General features: G+C 36.3%; 1 protein-coding gene across 2 annotated transcripts in view; it reads left to right on the forward strand.

The window, feature by feature from the left end:
• ADAMTSL1 (ADAMTS like 1) overlaps window positions 1-13,595 on the forward strand; it is a 378,657-nt gene that overhangs the window by 78,095 nt on the left and 286,967 nt on the right. For both annotated transcript variants that reach the window (XM_042913347.1, XM_042913348.1), the window contains exon 4: window positions 8,630-8,866. In XM_042913347.1, the coding sequence (XP_042769281.1) occupies window positions 8,630-8,866 (237 nt within the window). The remainder of the gene's footprint in view (window positions 1-8,629; window positions 8,867-13,595) is intronic.

The following is a 13,595-nucleotide window of genomic DNA, read 5'->3' on the forward strand; positions in this document are numbered from 1 at the left end:
CAGGCCCAAGCAATAGTAACAGTTTAAGTATTTACCTGATAACATGTTCCCCTTGTACTAGTCTTTCCTCTGATCTGACCCTCCGCCACAAATATTTTGGTAAACGCAGCCTGAAAACAACAGCAACAACAACAAAAAGCTATGTAATTGTGTGCTTATAAAATGAGATTGTATGCCATGTTCCAAAAAAAATTACAAATTACCACTTCAAATATGCTAATTTTGCAGGGGTGGGGGAGAAGATTTCTTTTAGACTGTAAAAAAATAGTAAAAAGGCAGAAATGCTGATTTAAGAAAAGATACTGCTAAATTGGAGCTAATTCAAAGAAAGGGACTAAAAATAATAAAAAGCCTCAAGGAATGAATATTTTCAAAATTGAGAGAATTTAAGAGTCTAACATGACAAACTACAACCAGTCCTACAAATACCTCTGGGGAATTGGATTCCAAGAGTCTGCATTGTTCAAAGGAGAAAAAATAAAAGCACTGAAATAAAAGCTACCCAGAGGGAAAAAAAAAAAAAAAAAAACCAAAAACTGAACTTCTAAAACTAAATGTTTTAAATGTTTTTACTTAGATCAACTCTCAGATGCCTGGAGTCGTTAAAAACTAGCCAGGCAAAGCATTTGTTTTTCAGATAACGAGCTCTAATCGAGTAAGCAGGGTGCGGTTAGTGATTTATTATCTCATACATTTTGAATCTCTTATGTCTGGACTTGAATAACACACAGGAATGGTTTGGAGCTGTTTAATATACCTGTGACCAGTGTTCACTTTGTAGGCACAGAGTGGGGCACACCCAAAGCTTGAATAAACTATGAGAGTTCCATGTCCATTACAGGGACACAAATCTATAAAGATGTTATTTTATTGAGAATAAACCTGATCCATAGTAAGGCATTAAAATGGTTAATGATTAATTTTTGTGGGCACTTAATTTCCCTTAAATATTTATTTTCCAAAAGTGTTGACAGTTTGGAAGAAGAATAATGGAAATCTGCAGATCTTTTACACCAGGGAAAAAGAGAACAAAAACAAGGACTTTTAAATATATCTTGTATATATGAAAATACAGTGTCCCAAGAAAGTCTGCTGGCATTTTCAAAAAAGAGGAAGAATGAGCCGAGAATGGCCTCTACCTACTATAGCACCACCCTCCAGAATTGACCCCATTTTCTGTTCTTTGCACGCACAATGATGTGTTAGAGATTTAAATATTATGTTCTTGAAATATAATAGAATCGTCTCCATACAGACTGTCTAGACAGGGCAGGGATGTCTGTTTAATTTCATTTTACATAGCAGCTAACAGTCTTTTACAAATAAATGCTTTTGATGATGATGTTGATGTTACTATAAGCAGGTGGCCAAAATTTTTGGGATAGAGCTCGATACCTTAGCATTAGCACTTTACAGTGCATGCACATAACATAGAGTGTTATATAAAATTTACAAATGTCTGGCTATTTATTGAATAATAAATAATTTCAGCACATTTTATGTTTCTCAATATTACCCTGTTAAATTTGTTTATGTGGAGGAGGAAATATCAATCTGCCTATTCTGCCTAAGCAGGCAAGAATCCCTACTCACTTTTCTTTGTGTCTGAAATGTGCAAGTATTCTTGTAAATTTATATTTTAAAGAAAGAAAAATTAGATATCCCACCCATGAAAAAACTATCAAGATTTAGATTTCCTGCAAGATTTGAGAGAATAGAATTGGAGTTTCTACAATGAAAAATGGGACCTCTGGTTCATTTATTTAATATGTTAGTCACTCATTCTTTCAAAGAATATTTGAGTCCTAGTATATAAGAGAAAGCCAGAGATTCCTGCCCTTCTGGAACTTATACTTTAGTGGAAGGAGACAGGCAATTAAAAATGAGTATAAGAAAGTAAATTATATGGGATACTTGAAGGTGATAAAGTGTGATAGGGAAAAAGGAAAAGTTGAGAGGATAAAGAGGAATCAGTAGTGGGAGTGGTTGTTGTAATTTTACAGAGAGTACTCAGGGTAGGTCTATTTGAGAAGGTGATATTTGAGCAAAAACCTGATGAAGGTGAGATAATTAGCCACTTGGAATCGGAGCAAAGAAAATTCTAGGCAGAGGAAATAGATAAGTTATGTGTCCTAAGGTAAGAACATTCCTGTAGTGTCCAAGGGAGAGCTGGGAATCTCTTGGCTGGAGCCAAGTGAATAAAGAAGACAATAGGAGGTGATGGGGCCAGATCTTTACCTCTATCTGAGATATGGATTTTGGCTTTTATCTGAATGTCGCGAGGGGCCACTTTAAAGCTATAGCAGAAAGTTTACACAGTTTGCTTTATGCTTTAATAAGCTCATTTTGGCTGCTGCATTAACAAAAGTCTCTAGGAGAGCAGGGGCAGAAGACAGATGATCAGTTAGGAGACTATGGCAAGAATACAGGTGACATGATGGTGGTTTGGACTAGATTGTGGTCAGATTCTGGGGCGCCTGGGTGGCTTGGTCGGTTAAGCATCCGACTTCGGCTCAGGTCATGATCTCACGGTCCGTGAGTTCGAGCCCCGCGTCGGGCTCTGTGCTGACAGCTCAGAGCCTGGAGCCTGCTTCAGATTCTGTGTCTCCCTCTCTCTCTGCTCCTCCCCTGTTCATGCTCTGTCTGTCTCGAAAATGAATAAACGTTAAAAAAAAAAAAAAATTAGATTGTGGTCAGATTCTGCATGCTGTGCATATAAAACCAACCTTTCCCAATGGATTGGGTGTGGAAGTCAAGGATGACTCTAAGGCACAGTGGTTCGTAAAGTGTAGTCACCAAACTAGCAACAACAGAATCATCAAGGAACTTGCTAGAAATGCAGTCTTGGACTCCACCCCACATCTACTTAATCAGAAACTCTGGAGGGTGAGGCCTCGGCAATCTGGTATTTTTCACAAGCCCTCTAGGTGACATTGATGTATCCTTGAGTTTGAGAACCACTGCCTGAAAAAGATGGAGTTGATGGGGACTGGGAAGGTGAGACTGCAGAGGGAACGGATTTGGGGAGGGGGAAATCATCAGGGGTCCAGGTTTGGACTTGGGGAGTTTGTGATCTCTCAGATATCCAGATGGTAAAGGAGCATTTGTATATAAAAGTCTGAAGTCCGGGAGAGGAGTCTGAGTTGGAAATAGAAATTGAAACCCTGGTTATGTTTCTGAGAACAAAATATCATATTAAATTGGGTGGTATCAGTGGGTATTTACTATTTAGTGGTTTCACCTTGACTTTGAATAAAAGAAGCAGAAAGCCAAGTAATGTCAACAACAATACCTAAAAGAGGCAGCCTGCCATCTACTTACATGTGCTAAGAGATCTGAGAGCTTTAGAGGGGTACACTTTCCAGAGCCTCCATTCATTTATTATGAAGGAAACCTGTGCTCTTTTCCTGTTTTACCACCAGTACATTGAGGTTTCCTAATATTTTGAGGGTAAAACGTAGAACTAAGAAGATTTTCTAAAGTCATCAAGTCAACATTTCTGTATATGTTTTTATCATAAAGTAGCAATCCAGAATTGCTGGGGAATAGAGTAAATGCCTGATGAAGCAATTTTGATTTTGTTTTCTTGCATACTAGCTTTTATAAAGAGTGAGGGGTTAGGGCAGGATGAAGGGGAGGTGGAAGATCCAGAACAGTTGCAAGGTAGGGAAAGGCAGTGGGCAGCATAGAGGTCTTCCATTACTACAGTTCATAAGGCCACCTAAATACAATGTCCAGTGTTTTCTTGATACTGTCAGGTATTAATAGTGATTCTGTATATAAAGCCATGGAATGAGAATATGCCATATTCTCATTCCATGGCTTTATATATATATATATATATATATATATATATATATATATATATATATATAATTATATATAACTTATAATTATATATATATATAATTTTATATATATATAAAATTAGCAGAAAAGGCCAACCACTGAATGACAGAGTCAAAGCAGAGAGATGTCCCTCTGGAAAGAAAAATGTCTTCTTTAAGAAAGAAAATAAAGAAAAAGTAATGCTTCTCCTGACCCTGAATCTATTTTCTGTATATTTTTTCAAAACCATTTTAAAGCCCTTCAGATCCTGCCACCTTAGCTGCTGAGATACCATCTTTTACATTTCACCCAGTGAGTAAACTCTGGAAAGCCTAACTCTCTTTTATCCCACCATGTAATCTGATCCACCTATCATCATCAGGGGACATCTGGGATCCATCTTATCTTTCCCACTGGCTAGTTGATTAACCAGAAAGTGTTTTGAATTGGATTCATATATGGCAGAACTCCACGGACTTTATGAATTATAATGGAAGCAAATAAAAGGTCAGATTTTATTTCTGTGCTTTTAAAAAAGAAAATCCTGTTACTGTTCAGATTGAGTGCTTAAAAATTGGAGAGAAAACCTATTATATTGTATTAATGGCTAAATACAGTAAATTCATGGGATCATCTATTTTAAATAAAATATAGTTTTTCAGAGTGAGGAAATCCTAACTCAGTAACCTGACACAGAGTTGTTAATCCACAGGCATATTACAGTTAGTTAGAGACAGAAGGCCAGGGAAAGTGTTAGATTGCTCATTCTTGCTCCATTTCTGCTTGATGGTGTTTCTGGAGATATATGAGAGGCTGGAAGTTGAGGATCTTTAATCGGGTGCATCCTTCGACACCATGTTTTTGGCCAGGTTCTTGGTGGAGGATGTGTTTAGTTCAAATAGCCACTAGACTTTTCAGTAATTTTAATTGTTTCATCATTAGTACCTATGATCCAGGTTCAATTCATATATATAAATATATGGAATATATATTCTATATTTTAATTCATTTGTTTTCTTCTTTTAATTATCTCCATTGAAAACTCATGATTCCTACTACTAAGCTTTTATGAGAACCAAAATCACATAGTATTTATCCAGTACATTCAGCATTCAGTATAACCCAAGGAAAACCACATCTCATGGGCAGAACTGATGACATATCATGTCATAAAGCATCTCTCCAGAAGCTGATATTTCACAGATGATGCCCAGGATAAGATGTTAAATACTTTTCAAAGCTATTAAAGCATCGGTTTCTAAATCTTACTTTTAGGAAGATTAGAAAAGATAGTGGTCTCATGGACTAAATTATAATTAAAAACTAAAAACCTTTTGTGCATGGTGAATCTCTATATAAATGAGAGCTGTTCTGTTGTAATTATTATGAACATACTGGTGGGACAAGAGACTATGATGACTGCTTGAGTTTCCACTCTGCAGCTGGGTGATCCCAGATGTATCAGGGGTTCAGTGAGGGTCTTGAACTATGCTTGAGATGTTTTGGGTTCAACAAAGAAGCTTTTGCCAAATCCTTCTTCCCTTAATTTTTAAACATGTGTATTTCAAGGGAAATTTGATTCATATGTTTCTGATTCATTTACACTTAAATCATCAAAATGTTATTTTGTAAGAGCTATTTGATGTCCAAGAAGCTTTCTGAACCTGTTTTATAAGTCCTCTTAAGTCCTTTTTCTTAAAACAGGAAGTTGCATTTTGCCAAGTACAAATAAACTGAAACATTAAAAAGGTTCAAGTTCAGTTTCCAACTCTGAATTCTGGGTTTTAAGTGCATTCTCAATTTAGCAAAATATATTTTCCCACCCCTGCAAAAATATGGGTTGAATAAAAGATAGTAATGATAAAAGTGAGTAAAGGTATTCACAAGCATTATTATTTATAGAGACCTTTCTCCCATTATGAAAGTTCATGAAACCTGTAACAGGTTACTCTCGGAGCTATTTGAAGCAGGTGAATTGCGAACAGGAACATATGTGCTCATGGGCTCTCTATGTTTCCTGTTTTTGTCACAGAAAAAAAAAAAACCTGTTTTGTCACAGAAAAAAAAGTGTTAATACTTTACTTTTTACTTATTTTAACTTTGAATGCCTTGGAGTCTTATTTATTTTAGTAAAGATGGGAAGACTCAACACAGTTTGTTGAATAGAAGAGACTCTGCAGTTTTAGGTCTGTACTAAGATAATCTAACATCAATTTAAAAACATAACTGACACTTTTCTTGGAATTGGATAAATGCAGAAAATTATATCTGGTTCATACTAAGAGGTCTCTTAATTATATATTACCCTTATTACTTTCATGCAGAGGTGATTCAGCTTGACCCTGTAATTCCCTTACAGCTGATTCACTTTTATTTCTAGAAAAAGGAGGTAAAAATTACGAGAGGGGTTGGGGACCGTTCTAAACAATTTCCTCAGTGTTCTGCTTTCTTGAGTCCGCTTCAATATTTCTTTTGTACCACTGAGAAAGCAAGTGACTCTTGAGATAATAGGTAGTATGCAACTGAAAACACTAAACATTATTAATTAAACTATCAGTACTGTTGTGGAAGCTCCCATGCAGTGGCAGCCAGGGAAACTTGTTGACTGTAGAGAGTAGGTTTTACTTACGATCTCTGTTGTGTCTCAAATGGGGGAAATTTAGGAAAAGGATGTGTAGATTGGGGGACAGTGTTCAGCCATAGGATTATGTCAGGACAGAAGTGAGTGAGGTCTAAGCAGAGACTGAAAGGAGCTAGCGTTAAAGCATGTAGGTTCAGATACGTTGTGTTAACTTCCTACAATTTACCTGTTGTGTGATTCATAGCATAGTTTTGGAATGTGTGGTTTTTGTTTTATTTCTCATGACGAACAACCAAATATCACAACAAAGTATAACACATGCTTACTGACTAATTCATAGACCTTTAAAAGGTTTTAAACTATAGCCTTTCATGTATGAAATTGATAAGTAATGAATTTTGGGGTGCCTGGGTGACTCAGTCGGTTAAGCATCAGACTCTTGATTTCTGCTCAGGTCATGATCTCACGGTCTTGAGATCAAGTTTGTGAGGGGCTCCGAGCTGTGCATGGAGCCTCTTCCAGATTCTCTGTCTCCTCCCCCGCTCGCACATGCATGCTCTCTCTCTCATTCTTTCTCTCTAAAAGAATATTAGTAATAATAAGTAATGAATTTTAATTATACTTTTTTTCAGACAATATTTGAAATCCCTTAAGCCTGTTGGGTACTCATGTATCTATACCTGTGTTATATAAATTATTTTTCCTTTCATACTATGTTTTCTTCACTCCAAGAGCATATCTGATACTATCAGTAAAGTACCTTTGAGGTTTTATATTGTATTTTAAGCTATTTTATGTTCATCTTAAATAAACATTTAATTGTTTAAATACCATCTTGCCTGGAAAGAATTTATGCTTCCCCAAATATTAAAACCTTATATGCTACTTAATAGTACCACTAAAGTTTGAAAACAGAATCAGGAATTCCATTTTATAAAATAGAGTAATGCTATTCTCACAATGCTTCTTTAAAGAGAAGGAACCCTTGTATAAGAAGAACCCTCAGAAATGATCACGTAGGAACTAGGACCTCCTAAAGGCTGCATGCAAACCCCTAATTGAGATTTTAAAAATTATAGTAAAGTCCTTTCAACAAATGGATATTCTATAATCTTCCATAGTAAATCCTAATCAGAATGCATGTGAAATAAAATAAATCTATCTGAAAGCCTTTCCGAGGGACAGATGATACTTGCCTTTTTAAGGTTGAATCTTGTTTCCTTTTACTAAAGGGTATCGTGTTTTAGAGAGTAAGCATCGTGAGTTATAGTTTTAATTTTAAAATGCCCTTTATAAAGTATACATTTAAAATATTCTTATTTTCCATTATTCTCTGCCAATGTGATTTAAAATTCAAATTCAGAGGATCTCATAATTCTCCAGCTTTTTCTCTTCAGCAGCTTCACTGAATAATCATAGTAATAGCTACCATGTACAGTCTTCCATGTGCCAGTATTTGGCTGACATAAGCCCATGAAATTCTCACAGTGACTTTGAGAGCTGAGTATTATTGCTTCTGTTCTAAACAAAAGGAAACCTGGACTCAGAGAGACCCACTGTATCACAGCCATGCTCGCGTCCAAGAAGCCCATACCTTTCCACTCTGCCGTGTTGCCTTAAGCTAAGGAAATTCAGGCATCAACGCTCTTTTCTCTTTTTTGTTCCCCATATTTAATTCTAGATACTGTGCACCCTACATTTTAGAAAAACTCACAAACAATCCCACAAAAATTTTCAAATGAAATTATTACAACTTTGTGCAGGGAGTTGCTATAGTATTGCCATAGCCTTCATTATTAGAACTGAGGCAACAGATATGTGTTTCAACTAACCCACTGACTTCAGTAAGTTTTACTTAAGTTACAGGGAAATTGAAATAGTATTACATTGTGGAGGGATCCATGGACCAAGCAACATCTTTCAGAAAATATATGTCGAGGTGACTATTTCTCAACGAATATCAATCAGATCTGCCTCAAGCTGATTACTTCCCCATTTAACTTTAATCCAAAACTATTTCAAGGTGATTACTTGCTCAGATCTTTACATTTTCAGGGTCAAACAATCATATGACTCTCAGATGAAATGATAGTGTCCATCGGGAACAACCAGGACATTGGCTTTGTTTTCTAAGACTTTGACAGACCACATGGCTTTTCCAGTTTTCTGTTTGGGCTGCCCTCATAACCTATTTGTGTCCCTCCTGCCTTTCCTCTCCAGGACTGCCCACCAGAAGCAGGCGATTTCCGAGCTCAGCAATGCTCCGCTCACAATGATGTCAAGCACCATGGCCAGTTTTATGAATGGCTTCCTGTGTCTAATGACCCAGACAACCCCTGTTCACTCAAATGCCAGGCCAAAGGAACAACCCTGGTTGTTGAACTAGCACCTAAAGTCTTAGATGGGACTCGTTGCTACACAGAATCTTTGGATATGTGCATCAGTGGTTTATGCCAAGTAAGTGCTGGCTTCTTCCCATTCTATTTTTCCAGAAAGTTTTAGCATCTCTGTGTAAATAGCTTCTGTATGGTCCTGCTATCTCAATCATTCAATGTTACCTTTTCTAGAGTTTATAAAGGATGGCAGATTTGAAAATTGAGGTTTAATTTCAGTTAAAACTACAAATGTTGTGTTTGTGTCAACGAAAAGAGAGCTGGCATTGGATGGTTTTTTTTTTTTTCCCCTTGCTTTGAGTCTCAGCTGAATATGAAAGGCTAAAAGCTCTTGGATGTGTGTGTGACTTTTGTATTAGACTCTGAAATTACCTCTACTTTGTCCCTGAAACATATTTGTATGAGCAAGTGGTGTGTGTGTGTGTGTGTGTGTGTGTGTGTGTGTGTGTGTGTGTGTTTGGAGGCATCAATTTTCATCTACTTAGAGCTTTGGAATTACTTGGGTAAGATTAACTCTAAAATCTCCAAGTAAACTCTAGGCAAACTTATTTCTTCATTATTATAACTGTAATTTTTTTGAAAGTGCATGCAAACTAATGAAGGGCTTTGACAGTGTGAGCTAGGTCAAATTTCATCCAGGCAAGTCTTTAAAATAGGGATAACAAAGAAGTTTGATTTCTCGTGTCAATTTATCAACTGAGTGGGAGTTAGTAAGAAGAGGGAAAGTTAGTAGTTAAGTTAGTAAAGAATGTTTTCAATGCATCTGCCATCTGTATTTTAAAATCTACCCTGGGTTAGGATCACCAGCATAGTTTTTGGAACAAGCAATTGCTATCATTTCTTGTGTGCTATACCTGACCATATACTTTTATATTTCACTAAGTAGACATTTTGAGAATCCTTGCTTCTCCCAAAATAATATTGGCTGAAATTTTTCTCTCTTTGGAGTCTCCAATATAACAGCTAGTAGTGTAAGAAGAATAAGCATAAAATATGTTTCAGTAAATAGTCGCTCCGAATTCACATGTTTGCTGAAAACCTAAACCTATATTCCGATGTAAAAGGAATAACTGTAATTGAATTACTACAAGAAAGGTGAAATGTCAGACATGATTTTCTGCATATGAAAGGGGAGACAGACATGCTAAACCTTCATAAGATCTAGAAGCATGAGAGGGGAATTGTGGTATGTCCTAGCACTTCTCAGGTAGGAGGATGGAGATGATGTATATATACATGGCTGAAGATGGCTTTATACACAAGAAATATGTGAATTTCAGATACAAATTTGCATATAGAGTCTTACTATTGTAGAGATAGGAAAGGCCTAAGGGATTATTTAATCAATAACCTAAAAAGAGATATTTGAACATTGTTTGTGATATTTACTGCTTGCTTCCTTCTCTGAGATTTTTACTGATGTTGAAATGGAATTATGAAATCTGTAAAAGCTTTGGGAATGATAGGGAATTGTAAAGCAAATACATAGAGGAAAGAGGTTATGTTGTAAGGAATGGCAAATAAAATAATAATCCTTCTGTGTGTTTACTATTGGAATAAAGACAGATTTCCATTTGGTAAATGAAAAAAAAGACAGACAAATTATGTGGTTTTCTGAAAGTTACATGATTGATCATGAAATGGGACTAAATTCCATGTCTCCTGACATCTACGGCAAAGCTGTTTGCACTGTAGTACCATGATGAATGGACCAAAATAAATAAGGTCAGCAAATTCAGTTTCCTTTCTTCCTGTTGCATAGGAGTTCAATGTGGCCTGTCTTTTCTAGACTAATCCTGCCAGCTGGCCTCACATACGTTGGCAACTGAAAGGGAATCCTATCTCAGCAGTGAAAGAATGAATTTTTATAGATATTAAATATGGAGTGGTAGTGCTGGACATTTGGTTACAAGTATAAACATGCCTCCTTCAATTCTTGGGATTGTGACTTGTTGGATTTGTGGGGGTGCAAATGTAAATTATAGAATATATGAAAAGAGGCAATACCATGGTAAAGGAGGTGAGATAACTCTGATTGCATATAGGCACTAATACATAGTTTGGCTGAAGAGCACAGTACCCCCCAGGAACACAGTAAGAAGACAGGTAGTTTGGGAGAAAACAGTGGATACTTGAATGGCAGATAGGACTATGGCTAACAATGGGTGGCCAGGAAAGAGTTTTAGTGGAGAAAAGACGTAATCATAGTTCTGTTTCAGAAAGATTAATGTAGCTACAGTTGTAGGACTTTGAAGTGCAAGGCCTGAGAGCCAAAGAGACCAGCTGAGAGGAGGCTCTTAGAGGAGCCAAGGTGGGGCAAAGTGGGAGCCTGGGCCAGAGCAGTGACAGCAAAGAAATAGCAAGAAAACTACGCCTAAAACCAGGAAAAAGTTTTCATTTTGATTACAACTAGAGCAAAGGGTAAAAGTAATAAATCAAATTAATCATGCTCAAGGGATCAAAAACTACAACTTAATATGAATTTGTAATGGATATAATTTTGGATCCTTGTTACCATTACCATAATAGCCTGTGTTTTCATGATTAAAACCTACTTGAGTTTTATAAAAAGAGGGAAAGAACAGACAATAGCAAGATCATCGAGGAATAGGGATGGAATGTTTAAATGCAGTGTATAGTTTTTTAGAAGGACAAGAGTAAAGTTAATCACTATAAGAAAATCACTCACTACTACCTCAAAGAGTTTAATACGTAAATCCCATTCTACTTAGAAAAAAATCCTTTATTTAGCTTGTATCTGCATATTGATCATTCATATTTTCAGTCTTTAGTAAGAAACATTAAGAAAAAGTCGTATTTTCATAATTTTTGAAACTGTCGAAAGTCTCAATGCTAATTTAATGGGAAGTTTTTCACATTCGATAGTTTCTTCTAGTTTCCTGAAAAAAAAAAATCATCTTCTCTGCCCTATTTTCCCTTCTCTTCCATTTCTTTTTTTTTTTTTTTTTAATTTTTTTTCAACGTTTTTTATTTATTTTTGGGACAGAGAGAGACAGAGCATGAACGGGGAGGGGCAAAGAGAGAGGGAGGCACAGAATCGGAAACAGGCTCCAGGCTCCGAGCCATCAGCCCAGAGCCTGACGCGGGGCTCGAACTCACGGAGTGCGAGATCGTGACCTGGCTGAAGTCGGACGCTTAACCGACTACGCCACCCAGGCGCCCCCTCTTCCATTTCTACCACATTTGTTAGAGATTCTTAGCTCTTTCTCTGGCTCTGTTTTTGCATTATAACTTTTTCGGCAAACTGTTTCAAGTATTTTTGATGCTAGACAGATATGAATTATAAACTCTAAAGAAGCTAACATCCAGCTTTGGAGATAGACTTGTCTTGATAGAAAATGACAGCATAACTATAGAGACTTGTCACCTGTAAGTACGAATTATTTCAGTTTTACCTATTGAATACTCAAGTAAGAACCACATCCTCAAACTGGGCCTTTAACTGTTCAATACAACTGTGGAGTCTTAGACATTTGGAGCCAAGAGATAACTTAGAAATCCACAGACAAGGAGAAAAGGAAACTGAGACCTAGAAACTGTCCCAAGGTTGTGAATGAGTGGGTTGTCTATAATTGTTGTAGATTTGCTTCAGGAAAATACTGTAATCATCACCATTTATAATAAATACCTTATTCTTAGAAATGTTAGAGCATTTTATTAGGCAGTATACTCATTCTAGTAATAGTAGTAGTAATATTAATCCTAAGATAGCTTCCATTTTTTTTGAGAGAGAGAGTGTGTATGCGTGCACATGCTCACAAAAGCAGGGGAGGGTAAGAAAGAGAGAGAGAGAGAGAGAGAGAGAGAGAGAGACTCTTAAGCAGGTTCTACACTCAGTGCTGGAAGCTCAACTCAGAGCCAATCTCGTGACCATGAGATCATGACCTGAACCAAAATCAAGAGTCAGACACTTAACTGACTGAGCCCCATATAGCTTCCATTTTTGAGTGACTACCATACCCAGCCACTTTATGTATAATTTTTTGTCATACAAGTGAACAGCATGGCTTCAAATTTTGTGGGTCCATTGACAAATGAATTTTTTTGTCAATAAATACATTAGAAAAAAAATTGGAAGTTTGCAACAATTTGGAAAAACAGATGAACTGTGTAGGTTTAGAAATATGGAAAAAAGTAAGAAAAGGTTAATTATGTCATGGATACACAAAATGTGTGTAGATTCTAGTCTATTTTATCATTTACTGACTTAAGATACACACCCATCTATTATAAAAAATTAAAATTTATCAAAACTTACATACAAATACAGATTGTGCAATATCTCTTCATTTTTTATGTTGAATGTTAGTAATACCTATATCATCTATGGTGCTTTCTATCAGTAAGCAATATTGATATAGACATTTCATCTTATACACACATGACATAAATTTGCTGTTTTGATAAATACAGTACAGTATTTTCCTTATGATTTTCTTAAGATTTTCTTGGTTCTAGCTTACTTTATTAGAAGGACACAGTACATAATATGTATAACACACAACATACTTTTAATCAACTGTTTATGTTATTGGCAAGGCTTCCAGTCAACAGTAGGCTATTAGTAGTTAAGTTTTTTTGGAGAGTCAAAAGTTACATGTGGATTTTCAACCGCACAGGGGGGTTGGTAGCTCTAAATCTTGACTTGTTCAAGGGCCAACTGTATTTACAACGCTACTTATTAGGCATCATTCTCTTCATTTCACAGACGAAGGACTGAGGTTCAGTGATAGAACTTGCCCAGAAACACCAAGCTCTGTCTGGTGCTCCTA

Source organism: Panthera leo, chromosome D4 (genome assembly GCF_018350215.1).
Source record: "Panthera leo isolate Ple1 chromosome D4, P.leo_Ple1_pat1.1, whole genome shotgun sequence".
Taxonomy (NCBI): Eukaryota; Metazoa; Chordata; class Mammalia; order Carnivora; family Felidae; genus Panthera; species Panthera leo.